The sequence below is a fragment of the Carassius gibelio genome, chromosome A14 (assembly GCF_023724105.1).
Source record: "Carassius gibelio isolate Cgi1373 ecotype wild population from Czech Republic chromosome A14, carGib1.2-hapl.c, whole genome shotgun sequence".
Classification (NCBI taxonomy): Eukaryota; Metazoa; Chordata; class Actinopteri; order Cypriniformes; family Cyprinidae; genus Carassius; species Carassius gibelio.
Genome location: NC_068384.1, coordinates 9,655,151 through 9,676,104, shown reverse-complemented (window position 1 = coordinate 9,676,104; position 20,954 = coordinate 9,655,151). Strand labels below are relative to the sequence as shown.

At 37.5% G+C, this 20,954-nt stretch overlaps 2 protein-coding genes across 2 annotated transcripts; both read right to left on the bottom strand.

Annotated features, from left to right (window-relative positions):
- Positions 1 to 4,855: 4,855 nt before the first annotated feature.
- On the bottom strand, positions 4,856 to 17,888 carry LOC128027453 (F-box only protein 38). The gene is made up of 21 exons (XM_052615076.1): positions 17,730 to 17,888; positions 17,023 to 17,259; positions 16,701 to 16,834; positions 15,117 to 15,280; positions 14,852 to 15,017; positions 14,507 to 14,782; positions 14,177 to 14,270; positions 13,950 to 14,080; positions 13,330 to 13,500; positions 13,020 to 13,162; positions 12,594 to 12,795; positions 12,179 to 12,316; positions 11,917 to 12,084; positions 11,291 to 11,827; positions 8,775 to 8,875; positions 8,578 to 8,680; positions 8,323 to 8,489; positions 7,490 to 7,635; positions 7,025 to 7,128; positions 6,628 to 6,741; positions 4,856 to 6,360 (listed from the first exon to the last, which is right to left on the bottom strand). Exons 2-21 carry the CDS (start codon positions 17,151 to 17,153, stop codon positions 6,182 to 6,184), a joined length of 3,369 nt encoding a protein of 1,122 aa, XP_052471036.1. The 5' UTR covers positions 17,154 to 17,259; positions 17,730 to 17,888; the 3' UTR covers positions 4,856 to 6,181.
- Positions 17,889 to 18,139: 251 nt separating this feature from the next.
- rnasel3 (ribonuclease like 3) lies at positions 18,140 to 19,371 on the bottom strand. The gene is made up of 3 exons (XM_052615077.1): positions 19,263 to 19,371; positions 19,112 to 19,170; positions 18,140 to 19,034 (listed from the first exon to the last, which is right to left on the bottom strand). The coding sequence occupies exons 2-3, from the start codon at positions 19,118 to 19,120 to the stop codon at positions 18,585 to 18,587; spliced, it is 459 nt and encodes a 152-aa protein (XP_052471037.1). The 5' UTR covers positions 19,121 to 19,170; positions 19,263 to 19,371; the 3' UTR covers positions 18,140 to 18,584.
- Between the last annotated feature and the right edge of the window lie 1,583 nt (positions 19,372 to 20,954).

Genomic DNA, 20,954 nt, shown 5'->3' with positions numbered 1-20,954 from the left:
GAAAAATATGTCCTGGTGTCTTTAATTAGTGGACCTTGCTAAGGCAAGCGGTTCAGCATGTGACTCATCCCGAACCATTTGTTATACGACGTAATATTCGTATAACAATGATTTTGCCTGGTGGGCAATATACATTATATATAGGCTACCATTCAGAAGTTCGGGGTCAGACTTTTTAGCAACCACCAATTGATTATATAATTATATTACATAATATAAATTAATTTGTATAAAACTATCCCAAAGTAATCACAAAAGGCAGTGAGATTTCAGTGGCAAGCAACTCAATCTCGAGAGATGGCACAGAGCCCACTGCAAACATTAAAATTTCAGCTGAGTCGGATGATCCACTCTTCAGAGGATACAACAAGTCATTGAATCAAAATAGATAGAGAGGACATGTCTTTATCGTAATATGCATGTTTATTTTTGTATCTTTTGATGCTTAGATGGATTAAGCTAGTGCATTAGCAGTGACCCAGAGATAACAAAAAGGGCATTGAAGAGCATCCCAGGAAAATAAGATTTCAAATCTACATTTCCATTTGCAAAAATGCACTGAAAGTTACTTACTTTGACTACCTTATGGACATTTCTATCAAGTATACATTAACCTTCCTTAAGTCAAGCTAAATGTTAGAAATGCATGTTTATCAATCAGAGTCACACGCCGGTGCTGTCCTCTGAATGACCTCTCTGTACGGCAGGAATAGCTTGCAGTAGATCACAGTTCTTTGGCCATACTCATATGACAGACATTGGATTATCTCTACACGCTCAAGATTCATTTGCTTTACCTTCACATGCCCTGAAGGAAAAGAGCCAGCCAAGGTGTCTAATTTAACAGGCCTGTCACATTTGGTTGTACTTATATCCACCAGAGCAGGTTCAGCACATCCTTTAGCACGTAGTCAAGGAGGTAAATGACAAAAGCCATGCGCGCACACATGGCAGGATGTATCAGCAAAGGGAGAACAATAGATTCCCAGTGTCTGACAGCTGGAGCTGTGCTCTGAGTTTGATGGAGACCAGTGGGCTGTTCTCATTCTGTACATGTAGTCCTGCAGCACTGTTTACATTACATTGGACACCACTGCATCTTACGGGTTTCTATGTGCAGTGGGTTCAAAAGTCTCAGACCACTTGTACATTTATTTGCACTACCTACAGTTAAATGGGTTTATGAATTGTCACAAATTTGATTAAACTCCTATACATTTCCTTTAACTTAAAAAAATATATTTCATACAATTTAATTAAATGTAAATATGATGAGTAAGTGGTTAATCATGTCATCATATCATTTGAATGCATCTGGCAGAAATGTACAGAAGTGTTCACAACCATTTCTGAAACTCCAATGACTTTCCCAGTTGTTCACGATTTACTGGATAAGAATATATATATATTCTAAAAATTCCCATGGAGTTTTTAGAGTTTATTCACTTACATAATTTTTTTTCTAGGTCTAGAAATTACACATTTAAAATGAGCCAAAGACAACGACCGTAGCTTGGGGGGTTAAAATAAAATGAGATTTTTTATTGTTCTACTGTGTGTCAGTCGGATAATTTTATTATGTAAAATTGCATCATGCTTTATAGTTTTTAGAGATCTCTAAGGCACTAAACATTTTATGGAAGCTATTTAAAGCACATCATCAAATTGAAATGTTACTTACACGCAGTTGTCAGGAGATGAGTAAAAGTCAGATTAAGCATACCTCATGTTTTTTTTTTTTTTTGGGACTGTTGAAAAAAGTCCTTGGGATCTCTCAGGCCCAAACAGAGCACAAGTGTTAAATATCTCTTCGCTTTATGTCATTGCATTCATTTTAAAGGACTCAAAATCCCCCCTAAAATTCTGCATTTCCTGATTTCAATGAAAATGACAGCATTTTATTGTGGTCTGACTTTTATCCCACTGTACATTTAAAACTTGGCCTTTATTTACACAAGACTAGCTTAGCTACACTTCTCTTTTCTCTGAAAACTATCTGCAAACACACTGAAGATGATAAAGCTTTCAGCTTGGAGGAGTTTTTTCTCTTTATAAGGCTTTGACTCTTAACATTTCAACACGGTGCATTAACCCCTATGTTTGTCCTCCCTTTGAGAATGTATTACGTCACCAACCACTTGCATCTTTTGCCCTTAACCAAGGAAGGAGAAGGAATGTGAAGGGCTGGAAAACAAACAAAGCTGGCAAAAAAAAAAAAAAAAAAAAAATCTTAGTGGAGTTTAATTAGTTGGAACGGGACAAAGGAGGGAAAACTCCATCAGGAAATTAAACTCAATGAGACCAGATGCAATCCATGCACAGATGATCGAAGTAAGTCACAGGGTAAAAATAACTCTCTTGTCTTTTACAAGATATAATAGAGTGTATGGTATAGAGTAAGGGGCTTTAGGGGGTCTTAAAGGGAGCAAATGATGTGTACTTGAACTGTGAACAACAACAAGAGACAATTCAAAGGACAAGATGACAAAAGTAAAAGTGTGGTTCCAGACAGGAGATAAAATATACATTTAAACGGTGCTTTACAAATTTAAATCGACTTTGATGATTATACATTTAAACACAAAGCATTTAATGATTTAGATATGTACAAATAAATTTTTATATGTTTTATGAGAATATAAGATGACTGACCTGATTATGTTGCAATGTGTCATAGCATTCTTGAGCTGCAATTTCTGTTTCCTTGGTAACAGTGACCTCTCTGATAGGTGAATCTGTCTTTAGGATAATATATCTAGTTCTATAGTGTGCAAACGTGTCTGTCCATTTTTTCAGCTGTCTTGGTTCTGGAAATGTTTTACCTATTCATTTTTTCCACTAGAGAATATTTTTAAAGAGTCTTTCGTTAAGAGTTATAAGCTATGAACCAAGCCAAGCTGCAACAAAGATTAATCACAATATTACAAAAAGATGAAGTTTCAAGACTAGTTTTAATGAGCGAAAGAACTACAACCCTATGAACTATTTCGAATGAAATCAAAATAAAATGATGGAAATATATATAATATTACTGATTAAAAGATGTTGATTATATAAGAAAAATAAATAATTTTTTGTAGCACAATGAAAAATACAAAAACATATTGTCACCTGTAGGGATCAACTGTAGAGATCATGATCGATCGGTATTAATTAATTATGTATAATAAAAAATCAGTTTCTGATTGACCGTTTAACATGTTGTGTCCTACGAGAAAAAGTCTGTTTCACCACTGAGATCGATTTCTCTTGGTGAAACTGGCTGGATTTCATTTGGAAATGAAGCAGGTTTGGCCAGCCCCTTCAGACAGGAACTGAGTACAGGAGGTGTTCTGCTCGAACCACAAATCTCTCCTCTTCCTGCTTATACAGTGTTAAGCGACAAACGACCTGAAACATTAAACACCTTTGTGGTGTCAGTGACACACTGTAAACAATGTGACAAGACTAAATCCAGAATGGGTCATATACAACAGTAAAAGTGTATAGATGAACTCCCCTCTCTTGCCTTGTGGGCTGTTGAACGCAGCCACGTGTCTGAGTATGGAAATGGATTTTACATGCACGAGTCTGCTGTACTGTAGGCATGTGAGACTATAACTGCAGACTAATTCTGAATCTGACTGCTGCTTCACTTTCATAATTAGCCACATAGAGCTCTGTATAAAAACATGGTGGACGTCATCTTAATAAAGGGCTGAGGAATCAGAGTAACATCCAGACAAACAGCTGCAAATTATACTACTATAAATTACACAGTTAAAGCTGCAGTAGGTAACTTTTGTAAAAATGTATTTTTTACATATTTGTTAAACTGTCATTATGTCCTGACAGTAGAATATGAGACAGATAATCTGTGAAAAATTCAAGCTCCTCTGGCTCCTCCCAGTGGTCCTATTGACATTTGCAGTTACAGACCGTTCCGGTAAGAAAACAACCAATCAGAGCTGCGGTCCGTAACTTTGTTTGTGTTCAAAATGTAGAAAAATGTATATACATACGCACCGCGTAAACGGATGATCTCCAGCTATTAGCTAATGAACAATGTTAAATACAGTTGTTGTTGTTGTTATAATATATATAAAAAAAACGCATTAGCCTATATGTCTGGCCTGATTAGTTTTTTTTTTTTTGTCTTGAGAAAAATGAATGCCTATCTTGTGTTGCCTACCTATATTTATCCAAATGAGTCAAAATTGAACCAAATCACAAGCACTGAACTAAATTTAAATCATTAAACTTGTGTCAAGCAATAAAAAAGTAGCTTATCAGAAATTGTACCATGTAAACAATATCATTTGTTGTTATTAAACCTAATACAATTCTGGTTAGTTACTAAAATGTTCAGTTTTGTTATTAGTTCATTCAATATACCATTTATCTCCGTTTTTGAACAAATGGACTGAGAGAATGACTCAGTTATTCACTGCGTTACTCTAACAAAAGCTACATTAACATTCACATGAACATTAAAGTGTTCAGAGTTTTAAGATGGAAAGCCAATCAGAGTTTTTAAGCTGGAAATTTCAACTACAATTTCAATAATTATTATAATTTAATGAGTCCACAGCTATAAGGACACTGAGAAGAATATCACTGAAATCAGTCTCAAAATTATTATTTCTATCTAATGAACTATAAAAACATTGCCAGTGGAGAATCCACCCAAAGCTCAAACATTTAAAGCTGCAGGTGACATAATGTTCCGTTTATTATAAGCTTGAACTACAGTTATGTATAGTGTAAGTAAATATACATAATGTGTCTGTATTACAATAAATATAATATAGACACATACATGTTTATTATCTACATACAAGAAAAAAAAAAACACAATAACGGTCATGACAGAATGTCTTAGTGAAATATTTATTCTTTTATATAAACATATAAAACAAATCATTTACATACAGAATATCTGTACACACACTTTGTAGAGAAGTTTCTGCAGTGCTCAGCTTGGGTGCAGATGCAATCCATGGAGTTTCTTGGCTTTTGAACATGGCAGAGTGGGTCACCCAGAAAAACACTTAAAGTAGAGCAGCGATCTTCTAATTAGAGTAGTTTCCTTACCATTCATAACAAACACAAGTTGGTGAACTCTATTCTGCACTAAGCAGGCAGTTTTATAGTATTTGCATTTGTCGGTTTTTTGTCAGTTAAGCAACTTTGTGAAGGATTAGGTAAGGAAGAGGAATGAAACCGTCCAGAAACATGCAATGCTGACATTGTTGTCTGTGGTCTGCATTTGTGAAGATGCTTCAACATATGAAGAGAGGGAGTGTGTGAGGAAAAGAGCATGTGCGTCAAGTCATCTAAAGATGAATAAGGGATATGCCTCGCAACTTTATCCACTGTGCTTCTGATTAAAAACTATTCTACTGGAGTTTAATAAAAAGTGGGTTCAACTAAGGGGAAGAGACCAAAAAAAATATTTGTGCATAAAATACTCTCAGCTATTCTTTGTTCCACTTTTTTTTTTAAGCATTATGAAGACCACAGGGAGGAAAACGAGCCACATTTATTCACCGATTCTGCCACGTTCCTCTCGTGGGCCAAGAAACATTTAATCTCTTCACCAGGTTCTGGGTTAAACTGACTTACAGCACTGTTAGTAGCAAAAAACACATAGGCCAATGCCTGGGGAAAAGGTGAGAGAAAAACTCAAATAAAATATGAAATCATTAAAACAAAGGTTTCTCAAACGGTATGAAAAACAAAAACAACTCTACTGCCTACCAAGAATCTACCGAGAACTATATTTCTGTTTCCACCAAAAATCAAACAAGCTATTTTATATGCCACCTATCAAGGCTCTCCAAGTCTTTTCCCATGTGCGCAACAAAACAACTGCTGACACCATCAACCCCTTTACTGCAAGTGTGCCGCCATTCATCCTTCATGTAATGAACACAAGCAAAAGCAGCCCAGTGACACCATTACTCTTCAGTTCATTCGTCTAGAATCAACTCACAAAAAAAGACGATGGCTGATCGAAAACGATCACTCTCGGTTTCAAGTCAACTCAGAGATAAAGGCAACTGGAAAAGCCTTGGTATTCCACACTGAAGCTGTGTTTAAGATGCCTCTCTGTTCTCACACAGAGGTGGTCAGAGGCTGGCAGAGAGTCGAAGAGCTCTCCACACTTCTCTCCAGCATCTCCGGCTGAGCAGGACTTGTTCTAGATGTAGTCGTCATCCACCGGTTCCCCCCGAACGTCGCAGTAGTGAATGAAGACGACCACCACACGCTGGAAAACACCCTTAAGTGTCTGCCGTCGCTCCGAGATCTCCTCACCAATGGTCTCCATGCAGATGTCGGCCGAGAGCTGTCCCTTACGCCGCGGTGCATAGATAGTGGCTGACAGAAAGAACGATTTCAGAGAGTCTGACAAATCAATGCAGCCTTCGTGAACAAGCTTCTTTCAAAATCATGAAATTAACCAAGCTAAAAAAATTCTATATTGTATAACTCATATATATTGTAGAATCTAAAGATAAATTGGAAAATAAATGGTTATGCATAAAATATCATGGCTATATGATTGTCCTATAGCTATTTCATTGTATTGTGATGAATATTAAAACCTGCACTTTATTCTTTCATGATGGACAGTGTGTTACTTACTACTTTCATCATCTTCAAAGTCATATCGGGCATAACTGTTGGGCTCTGCTGTGCGTAACGAGCGAAGCCACGGGAAATCTGTGATCATCGAATACGGCGCCCCATCTATTACTCCTAAAGAAAAAGCCGCGTGGGAAAGATCGAATGCCATTATTTTATTATTCAATTAAAACTGAAAGGGATCTTGTAAATGTTTATATACTCAGATTCGACATTATGGGAGTCTGCAACTTTTCTCATCCTTTAAGATGATTTAACTTTGTGGAAGAGATTTGGGAAATGGAAATGCTGTAAATTTCCCCCTCTTCTCTTCCACACATCCTATAATTTGTGTTTCCAGAGGAAGTGAGGGGAACTTGGAGCTAGTCTCAAAGGACCCTGATCTGTTTCCTCTCACCCTCTAAAGTGTAGATGTCTCTGCCCCAGGGATAGCTGGGATACTTCTTTACATCCTGTTCCGTCCGTGTGGCCTCCGGAAAGAATTCATACTTGATGAGTTCTCTTGTGAAAGGATAAAAACACAGCTTGTGAGTCTTTGGGTTAACAGTGATATGAAAACAGTGCCATCTGGTGAACAAAGCAGGAATCAGATGAGCCATTTAGAAAGCTGGCATGATTGTTGTGTAAGTGTAATGTAACAGCCCACAAAAAAAAAATATATATATATTTTTTGACCTTCTTCCTTTTTTAAACAAGCATTATAAAGAAGTTAAACATTTAAAAAAGATATATTCTTGGTATATATCAGAATAAAACCGAAACGGTAAAACATAAATATTTGTATTCCTGAACAGTGATTAAAACTCGTTAGAGAAGTCTTAGTTTTACCAGTAATGTATTATGGGTAATGTTGTCCACTCACTGGCTAATGTTGGCAATGGTGTCCATCCAGCTACGTACGCGCACTTTGTTCCTGACATTCGGTGGGTTGCTGAACTCATGGATCATTGCAATATGGTATGGATACGGTCCACTGAAAAGCTTTTTTTCCAGAGCCAGAGAATCAATCTGAAGGTTGAAAAGAACATAACTGTAATATATCATGCTATAAATACCTCAAATACCATTTACACAGCTCAAAAACAAAGCTGTAATGTAACTCTATATATAAAACCAATCACATGTTTGCTCGAAAACATACGCATTATGTGAAGCATTATTTACTTTACAAACTATTCTTGCAGTTTCCTTTTTGTAAAACCTCATCCTTGCCACCATCTATATATAATGTTATTTTGATTACATGTTTATTAAAACAATTAAAACAATAAATCATAACAATCTAAATGTTTATATTTGCGAAACATAAAAATGTGTATGATCAATAAATTTATAATATTGTATTAATACGTTGGGGATCAGTAAGATTTTTAAAGGTTTTTTAAATTAGTCAAGGCGGCATTTACTTGAGCAAAAATAATAACAGACCAAGCAATAGTGACCACATAATAAAAACAGTTACTCTGCACAGCATCGTCTTTTAGTTTCAATCTTTTTAAAAAATTCACCTTTGCTGTTGAGCCCTGTCTTGATTATGGGAAGAAAAGCTAACTTTGTTATAAACACACTTCCATATTTTATTGAATGTGGTATTTATGCAATCAATAGTAATGCTGTATACTCATGAAACGGTTTCATCACAACACAATATTCAGAAACAAATTGATTGTAGCTGCCAAGGCAACCTCAGCTGACCTGCTGCATAGGCCTCATGTAGATGATACGGTTTCTCTCCGGCGGCATCCGTAAGATCTGGTCAAGCACCTGCTTCATGTCCAACTTCTTACATTGTGCGTAATCAAAGCGGTTTACTATGGGGGCACTTTCAACCACCAAGTGTTTCAGCACCCTACAGCGCGTCGCTTGGGGAAAAAACAATCATATTACACATTAGGATGTGATACAGTTTGAATCTTATGTCTATGTTAACGTTTCCTGCTATGAACTCACCATGGACAAACATCATTTTGGGGCACTCCTTAAGGACCAGGTCTGTGATGCCACAGTTTGTAAGTGTGATTCCCACTAGGTTTTTAGATTTAAGGCCGAGCACCTGTATGATGTGAAAAATATTTTTGATCTGTAAGAAAGTGCATTAAAAAAGCATTTAGTTGAGTGAGACAGGATCATGAACAAGAACAAGACACCTGCACATGGTCGTCTTCAGTCACAGGGTCACTGGTGCTGGTGGACTTGTCTGCCATACGTTTCTTCTTAATCACAACCCGAGGTTTCGCTTTGGGTAGTTCTGGATACACCAAGAGGTGATGAGAAATTAAATGAAAAGTCTTAATATTGGTCAAATTTATCTTTATGTTAAATCTCATTTAACTAACTGATTGTCATAGGAAAAAAAATGAACATACAATTTGCAACAAAGCAATATAGATTATTGCTTCCAAAAAAAAGAACTTGTGCATGAATAGCTATTTACTCACAAAAATACAAACAAGCATTATGAGGGATGTCAAGATTTTCAGTGCTCATCAACACAGATTTCTGTCTGTTTTAGCACAAAGGTCTGGTGGTGAACCACTTATGTGCTTTTGAGTCCCTTTTGAAGCTTGAAGCTCACGCAGTTCATAAATAATAACATAACATTTCACCCCTAAATGAAAATTCTATCAAGTATAATTTAAAATTAATTTCAAAAGTATAGGAGTTTGTAAATACATTCCCGTTCAAAAGTTTTGGGTCAGTAAGTAAAAAAAATAAAAATAATAATAATTAAAGGCGGGGTGAAATGCTCGTTTTCACTCAATATCCTGTTAATCTTGAGTACATAAAGAGTAGTACTGCATCCTTCATAACTCCAAAAAGTCTTTGGTTTTATTATATTCATAAGAGAAAGATAGTCTGTACTGATTTTTCCCGGAAAAACACGACCGGCTGGAGGCGTGACGTGTGGGCGGAGCTAAAGAATCACGAGCGCGAATAGGCTTTTGCGTTGAGAGCGTTTGGAAGCTGTGACATTATCGTGAGGGAAAAACCATCATCCAAAACAAACCATGGCTAACAGTCAGATTCAGCGTATATTTATGATCCAGAATCAGATCCCGAGGCTGAAACTGAACGAGAGCAGCAGCAGCAACGACTCGCTCCGAGCGGGGCTCGAACCGGCATGGGAGGGGACGCACTAACAAGGAGGCAGAGATATTTTAAGCAGTTTTACTCACCGCCTGCGGTTCCAACAAACGATCGTGACCCTTTTTCGTTGGTATTGCATCATCCTTAAGAAATAAACGATACGCAAATCCGTCGTCAAACTGGGCCTTGTTTGTAAAACAAGCATCTTCGAAATGCAGGGAACAAAAACACTTGCACAACTCCGTTAATGCTCTGTAAAAATAAACTCCATCCACTGGTCCCTTAATGCTGTTTTTTTTGGTAATTTGTGCAGGGTTGTCTTGCCCTGGCAACCAAAAACACTTATTTTGTGACATTTCGCGATGCTCTCGCTCTGATCAGTGAAGTCTGTTGTGCTCTCAGTGCTGTGCTATACGGGAGCGCGCGCTCTTCCGGGAGAAGTGTCCTTAGTACCAATATAAGTAAATTCCGCTCCATCTAACGTCACACAGAGCCATACTCGAAAAAAACTTTCCGAAACTTGTGACAAACCGGAAGTAGTATTTTTGGAACAGAAATACTCCTTCAAACGTACAACTTAATTTTTGAAACTTTGTCCATGTTTAGCATGGGAATCCAACTCTTTAACAGTGTAAAAAACTCAGTATGCATGAAATAGCATTTCACCCCCCCTTTAATTAAGGACAGTTTAAATTTACAGTAAAGACCAAAATTGTCCCTTTCAAATAAATGTTATTTTCTATTAATTAAAGAATCCTACTAAAAGCTATCAAACAGCACAATTTCCCACACTTATAATAATAAGAAATGTTTCTTGATCACCAAATCAACATATTATAGACTGAAGGATGTGTCATGTGACACCGAAGACTGGAGTAATAGCTGTTCAAAATTCAGCAATATACATAAAGGAATACATAATATTAATAAAATATGTATACATTCAATTTTAAAACAGTTATTTTAAACTGTAATCATTTTTTCACTCTATTACTGTTTTTAATGTATTTTTGTAGCCTTGGTGAGCAGAAGGGACTTTCAAAAGCATTAAATAAAATCTTACCAACTCCATACTTTTGAACTGCAGTATGCAACGTAAGCACTTTAAAGTATGTAATTTGTAATATTCAATATAGCAAGTCAAGACAAAATAGTCACCTTTTACTTCACAATAAAACTGCAAGACTCAATAATGTGTCTTTCTAATTAGGGTTAGAGATTCCTGATATAAACAAATCTACACTTATGAGACATTCTACAAGATTAGTGGTTTTATGCATACGTGCATCTCATCAGAAAAAGTCTAATTTCCTACATGTGCTATTCTTCTCAGCACTGTAGATTCTAGGAGTCAAAAATTGGGGTGGCACTTTATCACAAGGAGATATACTGCACTATAACTGCCAATATAGACTAGCTTTGATATAATCACGACCCCCCGCATTCCTCCAACTGCTTTCAAACTATGCAGAAATGCCACGCCACGAGGATCAGCCTTTGCCCAACTGTGCCTTTTTTCCTTTGCTCAATTGATTCTCTGACAACCCACTGTGAGGAACCTCTGCTCTCATCTTACCTGACTCACACACCAGGGGCACAGAGGAAAGTCTGCTGCGGGCACGAGTGACCGGTCTCCTGGGAAACTCTACACTTTGTCCCTCAGATGAGCCCTGAGTCCTGGGAGGAGCGTCGGAGTGCCTGTCCTCCATCTCCTCTCCTCCTGTTCTCTGCTCTGAGCTGTGACATTCTGATCTATGGTTGTCTCCTCCCACTGGCAGGCTGTGGCCACCACGAGTCCTATTTTCAGAGCCGGGATGAGACCTGCTGCATGTGCAGCGAGTCCTCACCATGTCGTCCTCCCCTCTACCCGTCCCACCCTGCTCATCCGGATTGGCCGAGTCCTCCCTCCAGCGGATTGAGCAAACACAGCTGCCGGCATCGTAGCCTGAAGCAGACTCAGGCCCACTGTTTCTGTCTCTGGCCCCACGCTCAGCCGTCTCAGTGGCCGCCTTCATGTCAGCCTTTATCTGCTCGCTGGTCACCTGGCAGCCTTTCTCACAGCTGAGCTCCTGAAATTGCGGTCCACGTCTACGCAGTGGAGTTTTCCCTTTACCTGCCAAAATACAGCATAACAATCATATCAGCATGCGGACAAAGCCTTAAGTGCCTGAACTGATGCAGAAGATTTTAAACGTGAACTACCATGTGGATTAACAGCTGTACTGCTCTTCTCCTGGGCTTCCGTCTCAGGGTACTGGCCTCGAGAGCGGGCGGCAGCCGGCGTCCTGATTGGACTGTACTCATCCTCACTGTCCGAGTCTGAAACCACCACCGATTGCTTCTTCACTGCGGTTTGAACTCCACTAGGTCCTGAATTAAATCACATAAGAAAGAGCAATACTGGTAATGGCTACACATCAGGCGTAATCCATCTGTTGCCATTATTTGCTGGCTTTCTTCTGACCTGCTTGTTCTTCATCCCGTTCAAGTGAAGGATTAGTAGCCTGGCTGGAACCTTGGGTCTCTTCCTCCGGGTTGGAGGCCGCAAGAACTGGCTCAGGCTCCATGTTGTCTGCCACCATACCCTCAACATCGGGAATCTCTGATTGAAGTCAAGAAGAAAAGTAAACACGATGCTTTCAGTAAACCAAACAACCGTCAAACACTAACAACCGTTCAAAAGTATGTGGTCGGTTAGATTTTGGTAAATGTTTTTGTAAGTAATCTCTTGTGTGCACCAAGGCTGCATTGATTTGCATCCATCCGAATATATTTTATAATGTCATTTAATTCCTGTGATGGCAAAGCAGACTTTTCAGCAGCCTTTAATCCAGTCTCAACTTTCTGACCCCAAATCGAATGGTAATGTATATACGTACCCTCCGGTCTATGGTGGTGCTGCTGAGGCACATTTTCAGCCTGTTCGTCGTTGTTGTTATTTGGTGGAATGTTTGCATCATTATTGTTCTGATGGTTGTTGTTGTTATTGTTGTCATTATCATTGTTGGAATTCTGATTGCTGACCAGGGCAGACGAAACTCCGATACCCGTGCCTGCACTGAGTCCAACACGGGCACAGCCCTGAGAAGAACAAATAATGTTAACATGCTCCACATCATTTCATCTCCTATAGTCTATATTATTATTATTTTTTTTTTATTAATTTATGTCGCAGTTTCTTTACTGTTCAAAAGTACACAGTGTAATTCACTGTCTGTATACTACAAATGTTAAAGATATCTATAAGTGAGGGTTTCTAGTTTCTATCACTCCGTCAGCTCTGTATTTGTAGGTCGACAGCTCACCTTGGGAGGTTCACGAAACATCTGGTCCAGAGAGATGAATTCCAGGCTGGGAAGCATCTCAATGAACTGACTGAACGACTCTAGCTTGATCGCATGACAGCGCACCAGAGTGAGGTCCACCAATCGACTCCAGCGGGAGTGGTCTTTAACAAAGAGCAGCTAATTAGTCAGATTTAAAATCCGGTACTAAAATATGCATTAAAAAACGGTCAACTTTTGAAGATGTTTCAGATAATGCTGATAGAAATAGAACATGGAAAAAAAAAATTGGAGTACTCTTTTATGAAATCAGGAAATACATTAATATTACCTGTGATCCAGTTGTGTGGATTGTGAAGATGTGGACAGTTATAAATGACCAGATACTTGATGGAGGTAAACACCTCATTAACTGCCTTCATTCCGATGTCTGTGATGATTCCTGGATTCTCGATCACATCAGCAAGACCGTATTTGACTAACTCAGCATGGCTCATGTTACCTGTGTGAAATATGTTTTATTGCAGGTAAATGAAGGGTTAGTTCACCCAAAAATCTAAATTCTACTCATTTACTCACCTTAATGTTGTACCAAACCCATAAGACTTTTGTTCATCTTTGACACACAAGTGAATATATATAGAAGATATCTGTTCCTCTATTGAAAGTCTGTTCAACCAAAACACTTTAAAAAGTTCAGTTTTAACCAAGTCCTCTGAAGAGACAAACTTTGATCAACACATATACATAAAGCAGCAGATTAAATATGGTAAAAGTATGCTCAAACGTGCTTGCCTGACATGTAATTTCATGAGGTCTTCGAGGACTGTCATTGGAGGAACAGAAATCGCTCAGGTTTCATTAAAAAATATGTTTTGAAGATGAACAAAAGATTTGGAATGAGATGAAGGTGAGTAATTAATGACAGACATTTTCCAAACAACGACTTACACTGCAACAGAAATTCATCAACATATCCAAGGTGCAAAGTCTCAAACTGGGGGAACTCCAGTTCAGCCATCTTCAGTGCGGAGAACACCCCGTCTTTGGTTAAGGAAGGCTGGATTCGAACTTCATGCAACCTGGAGAACCAGAGTCGATTCTGTCAACATCTCTAATTCTATAAAGGAACCAATGTAAGTTTAGAATGTCCTTTGAATGTTTAAACCCAGATTTACCTGCGAGCAGCAGTAATGATGAGGTAACCCAGATCCACTTCAAGTGCATTTTTACAGGCACCAAATACAATTGTGTGCAAATTACGGAACCCTCCTACAAGAGACATACTTTAGGCAATGCGCCACAGACCTGGAGCTTTCTTTTAGCAGTGCACCGCTGCATACTTTTTTTCCTTGTTCAAAATACGTACATTCACATAGTCAATGAGAAATAGGTATTGCAAGAACAACTTGAACAGTCCCAAAAAAAAAGTTTTACTTTACAGTATTCAGTTCAGCAGTTTTAATATGACTCCTATTTATAAGGAGCTGACAAAATGTTCATCTCACCTGACCTCCAGCTATCCTCCACAACATGCTGAACTAGTCCACCCAAGAAGGGCACCCTGACCAGCTCCAGCTGCTCAAGGTTGCGAGCAGAGGCCAGACCGGTGACGAGAGGCACATACTTCAGAGAATTAGTGGGACCGGCACAGTTCCTCATGACAAACGTACGCAAATTCACACAGAGAAAGTCTTTGAAGGGCTGAGGCTTAGTGAGGCGCACCCATTTCAGGTACAGATGCCTGAGCATGGACAGACAGGGGATCTCCGGCACATTGACACCTACAAGAAAGAACGGTTTGTGACAAGACGACCAAGATGATGTGGAAAACGGTTTGCACTGTCACTCACCAACAAGATGGAGGGTCTGGATTTTAGCTGCAGCTGGAATAGTGAGCTTGTTCTCTGAGGGAATAGGAAACGCTCCATTTCGGTTCCTGAACTTCCCTAGAATGTGAACCTGAGGCATGTAGTTCCATATCGCCTCCACCAGCTCCAAATGAGATGTCTCCACACCCTGGAAGTGCAAATGTTGTCCTCATTTTTAACCTTAGTTGACAATAGATTGACAAACATTTTTATAAACTGAAACAACTATCTCATATCGTAGACTCACTATAAGGTTGGGACAAGCCTGTAGAGCCTCCAAAACACCAGGAATGCTGAAGGCCTCATAACCTCTGACCCTCCTTCTCTCAAGGTAACGTGGATGAAGACCATAGAGCTGCTCCAAATCAGGCATCTTCTTCATAAGCATGAGGAAACTGGAGTCTGTGAAACCTGAGTTACACACATCAATTCACACCACTGAATTAAGGCAAAAAACAAAACAAAAAAAAAAGGACAGAGTCAGGTGTTGTAAAGCTTAAGGACTGGTAATATTTGATTCAGTGACTTGGAATACCTTTCAAAACTGTTTCAAGAAAGGTTTACATAGGAGTAGATCAATTATATGGAGCTGGACAACAAATATGATTTTTTGGATAAACTACTAATATACTAATACTACTAATAAATACTAACAAATCTTTATTATTAAAGGAATAATCACATTGGTTTTATTTTTTATTTTAATAATAAACCTCTGTTGTGCAGCACTTTGTTTGCCAAAAAATAAGTTTTTTTTTTTTTTGAGTATGATAAATTAAATTGTTTTATGCATTCATTTGACTACCAGAAGAATTAAGAACAACATGTTATATGGCCCTTTTGATTGTTTAAAAAAGGACCCAATACAAAACAAAAAAGGAAAGGTTTAAAATATAGGCCTATAGCCTTTGTTTTAATGAATTATTGTAAACTGATATTTACTGTTAATTTCTGAATAGCATTTGTATTAGAACTATATTCAGTGAATGTGTACAAAAAGAATAATTATATATATATATATATATATATATATATATATATAAACCGAGAATCAAATCGAGAGCTTGTGAATCAAAATCGGAGTGAAATCGTGACATCTGAACCAATACCCAGCCCTATGCCATGCCTATTAATCGGCTAACCAGAAATCACTAGCAAATATCTAATATACACTTATTGAAAATCTTGGGGTCAGTTTTTTTTTTGCATTAAATTAATAAAAAGTGACCGTAAAGACTTTATAATGTTACAAAAGAATTATGTTTCAATAAATGCTGTTCTTTTGAACTTTCTATTCATGGAAGTATCCTGAAAAAAAAAAAAACAGTTTCTACAAAAATATTAAGCATCACAACTGTTTTCAACATTGATAATAATGAGAAATGTTTCTTGATTAGCCTATTTGATTTCTAGTCTTGATACTAAAAGTACTGGTGCTGAAAATTCCTTTTTGTCATCACATAAATAAATCTGTATCTTACATCTAGCATCCTATACATATATATACATATATATATATATACATATACATACATATATATACATATATACATATATATATATATATACACCATTTTTAACCACTAGATTAAGTATGGTAAGAAGTATTAAATAAAGTGGAGAGTACTAGGTAATAAGTCATAAACAGAGCTGAGAGTAGTACACTGAAAGTCTAATCAAAACATTTAATACACAAGTCTCCAGGGTAGAGGGATGTGAAATCCATTGAGCGGGTGCAGATTCTGTGCATTCATACCTACTGACCATGCATTTAGACCAGGTTTAGTTATAAAAAAAATCTGAAAATTTGAGCATAAAGAATGTTGTCTACCTGAGGGCATGTACTCCCACCACCGACTGGCACAAAGGTCCACAACCTTCACCACCCGCAAGTACAGGGTCACCGCCTCCCGCAGTTTCCGTGACAAACACTCCATACACATGATGTCCTGCATGGGTAAGTATCTGTGGGGAGATGGAGTTGTGCATCATTATTCAAGCCAACTATACACCGTTGAGTTAATCTATGAAGGTTCTGTCAAAAATTTCTGGAATCCTAATTAAGACAGATGTTTAGGATAATGGACTGACAATCATAGCACACTGGTAATACATTTGCTAACTTCTGTACTAACTAGTGGTGTTGTACTGACCGGAATATGTGGCAGAGCACCTCATGTGAGAGCTCGTTGATATAGTCTTTAGGTTCCTCATGTCCAAGAGAGCTAAATGTTCCTCCGCCCAAACTATGAGTCCTGGTGACCTTTCGCCGTGGGCCCATCATGTCCAGAGCAGTGAGATATCCACCAAGGGAAGGCAATAAATTCTCACTCCCTCTGTCCTGATCCTCTTGTTTGGGGCATCAACACACAATCACCATCATCTCCTTCCTAATGAAAAAAAATGCATCAATTCATCATCTATAAAGACAAAGAAATAGTGGGTCACTTTCACGTTCCAAGTAAATCCATCTAAACTATCATAATACAAAACGCCCATTTTCTCATCTGTCAAAAAACTAAACAACAGCTCAGTGAGGTAACGTTAACGTAAAACTGACAAAAGCCCCCAATGACAATGGACATACATCTAAACCAAACTGGCTGTAACACTCACAGGCGCTAGTAAGATCTATGTTATGATATTAACAGTGGCAACGTATTTAAGAGGCATCACAGCGCAAATGAAGAATAGCTGAGCCGTTCTATAATCAGCACAGCATGTGAGGAGATCATGATGATGGTGATGCTGTTTCGTGCTGTTCTGATCACTAACGTTACTAGCTCTAGCTAGCAATCAGCTGTTAGCAACCTCACCACTGTTTTATAAAGATATATACATAACAGTGCTGTAACAAGACCTTTAAGAAGACGCGTTCAGCAGAAATCTGTCCATTTATCTCTTCTGGTTTTCAGTCGAGCTCACAAGTGCGATTTTTGGTTAGTTTGAAGGTGAGCAGCAGCAGCTGTCTGTCTGGATCCGCGTTCAGTAGCGACGTGAAGCCAGCGTTGGCTTTCCAAACACAAACAGGAAGTTCAGATTTATTTTTCTCTTACAAAATAAAAGACTCGAATAACGTGCGAATGGACTTGATTTAATGTTTAGCTCATGACAGGGAATATATTTTACATTTCAGAAAAAATAACGTAAAAATAATTAAAGGTGAGTCAGGAAAGATTAAAGACCGTCAGGGAGACAGTTAAGGCTAGAGGACCTTTTTTCTACAGGTAACACAAATGTTTACTTCACATAAAGAATAACATTTCAAAGTCAAAGACAACATTTTATTTTATTGTATTTCATTCATAAAACAAAAATGTGTGCTGTTTTACAAAAGCAGAAAAAAACATCAAACCATTTTTATTACTGCATATGCTTCTCAGAAAAAAATAGCTAAAAGTTTTGTTTTACTATAACATAAATTCAACAAATTATGTCAAAAAATTATTTAGCTTAGTTCATATAGGCTACATTACTGTTCAATGTATAAGCTATTTCAACATTAATGTCTAGAAATTATTATCAGTAAAATGAATAACATTGTTGAAAATTAACAATTATTAAAAGGAACATTAATTAACAGGAAGCTATAAGTTCAACTTAAATTAAAATTAAAAATTACATTTATGCATTTAGCAGACGCTTTTATCCAAAGCGACTTACATTGCATTTAAGCTAACAATTTTCTCCTAACATGTGCTGCCTGGGATGACATCTATACAATGACCCCTTCATCATAATGCGTTGGCCAGTCGCCTGCACACCCCACAACAATCTTTCGAGTGGACTTGTGTCCTCTGTATTCACATTTGGGGTGTCTCTCCCCACTGATTAATGAACATGTAACTACAGGAAATGGCTTGTTGCTCATATACAAATCTCTGTTTTCAGGGAGTCGAGTACCTCCTCCGGTACAAACTGCTCTAACTTGGTGGTTATTTGCTAGTATGAAAGTGTTGACTTCTTTGCAGCTGTTGTCATTTGGGGATCCCGTGATGCGTCTCGTACGCATCTCACTGTCACATCTCTGCACATTCATGGCTCCAAACACATGCTGCCTGAGGAATTTCTTATAGCGCTCCTTTACTTCTTCTGTTTGACCATACGTGGACAGTGAGGCACACAGGACCAGTAGCAGAATCACGATGTGATGAATCCCCATGACCTGGCCAGCAAAACATAAACTATAAAAAAAGATATGTTTTTTGGGTGATAAATGAAGAACATTTTTTGACGACATACCTTGCTCATCTCGAAAAAGCAATATGTTGTTCCACCAGCTGTCTTCTTCTATCAATAAGCTGTAAAAGAATCAAAAGCAGGTAACTTACAAATCGTGAAAAAAACTTGCACATGTAACAGACTCAAAAACCTCTGCTGTAATATTACAAACCAGCTGCAGTTGGGACTTTACTGCTGTTAGTAATGCTGCTGTTTTTCTTTTTTAATCATAAACCCCACAAGACCTAAACATGTAACTGGATTAACTGTTAATGTTTAACAAGTGCTCAAACTGGAGAAATCAATAAAAACGTCACTTTGATTTTTGCAGTATACACAGTGGTTGTATAATGGATTTTATGTTGCGTGTGCTTCATGGCCAAGCATATTGCAAGCTTTACAAAAAAGACGTACAATATAATAATGCAGTATTTATACAATATTTATTGATTTAAGTTAATGTTAATTCATAACTAACCCATTCACTCATTGTTTTGTACCTTATTGATAGGCCACCTCTTTTGATATTAGCAACTTAAAATGAAGAAATACCAGTGTTCAGAATAGAGAATCAATAATTAAACCATGAACTGAGATTCATACAGTGTTGGGCATCTGAAGCCTTTTTTCCAATGCTTATATTAGTATATGTGGTGTTCAGGGGTGCAAAGTCCAGACATCATAGGTTGAAATATTTACAATTCCAGGTAGTCTGTCGGTGGCGTAGCTTCAAAATAAACAAGTGAAGCCTTTTTTATTGAAAGTGATTGTAAGGATTTAAAATTTGATTCCTAATCAAAACTTCAAATTCATCTAAATGCAAAGAAATAAAAATCTAACAGAGAACAGAAATAAAACTTTTCAGGTCAAAAAACTTATTTTCAGTTACTCCTCTGCACCATTTTACATACATACCATCATTGAGGTTGAGGTTTTTTTCTGTTTTTAAGGTTCTTATTTATGCTTTGATATATAGTGCAGTGGTGCTTCAAGTGAACCAAGTTCAAGTCCCTCCAAAATACCATTTTGATGTACATTATCTAGCAGAGAAAAGTAGAAGACATCAGTCAGATGCTTGAGATGACCACCAAAAACTAGCTATAAGCTCATAGTTATGTATATATACATATACCAGAAAGTTCTAATTTCAATATCTGACACAAACAGTTTTCTAACACATGGTATGTCAATCAGGCAAATCTTACTAGATTATGATTTGATTAAATGGCATGTTTGTGGTACCAGTCACATTCCCTCTGGGTGTGAAAAATTGTATTACATTGTGCACATAATTTATTCAATTCAAGCAGCTGACTAACACCATCCTCTAATCCTCCAATCAAATCATTTCAATCCTTTTGACAATTACGATCCCCTTAAATCTGGAGTATGATGAAAACTGAGTGAAATCCGGTGTAAAACCATTGAGGTCTGGAACTGGAAGTTTTTCATAAATTGGCTCAGGGCTTGAGCAACTTATCTCAGACATGGAGTGCCTAGCTGGGCCTCTGATAAAACTGCCTGCTACAAATGTGGATAGAGAAAACACAGAAAACTGAAAACAGCCTGAGGACAGGTCACCTTATAACATCAATAATAGCAATGGCAATATAAGCAAATGTAGTAACACCTTTAAAAATTAATGCTAACCAATAATTACCAGGATTTTGCCAGCTTTTCATCTATCGTCCTCTGGCATACTTAGTTCTTTCTTCTCTGAAGGCTTTATCAGAAATTCTTAAATGTAGATTTGTCAAAGAAAAGTATAAATACATCCATACATTTTATGGAAACAGTAGAATTTGGTTCAGTAATGAAAAATGGTAGTTGATTAATATATATATATATATATATATATATATAT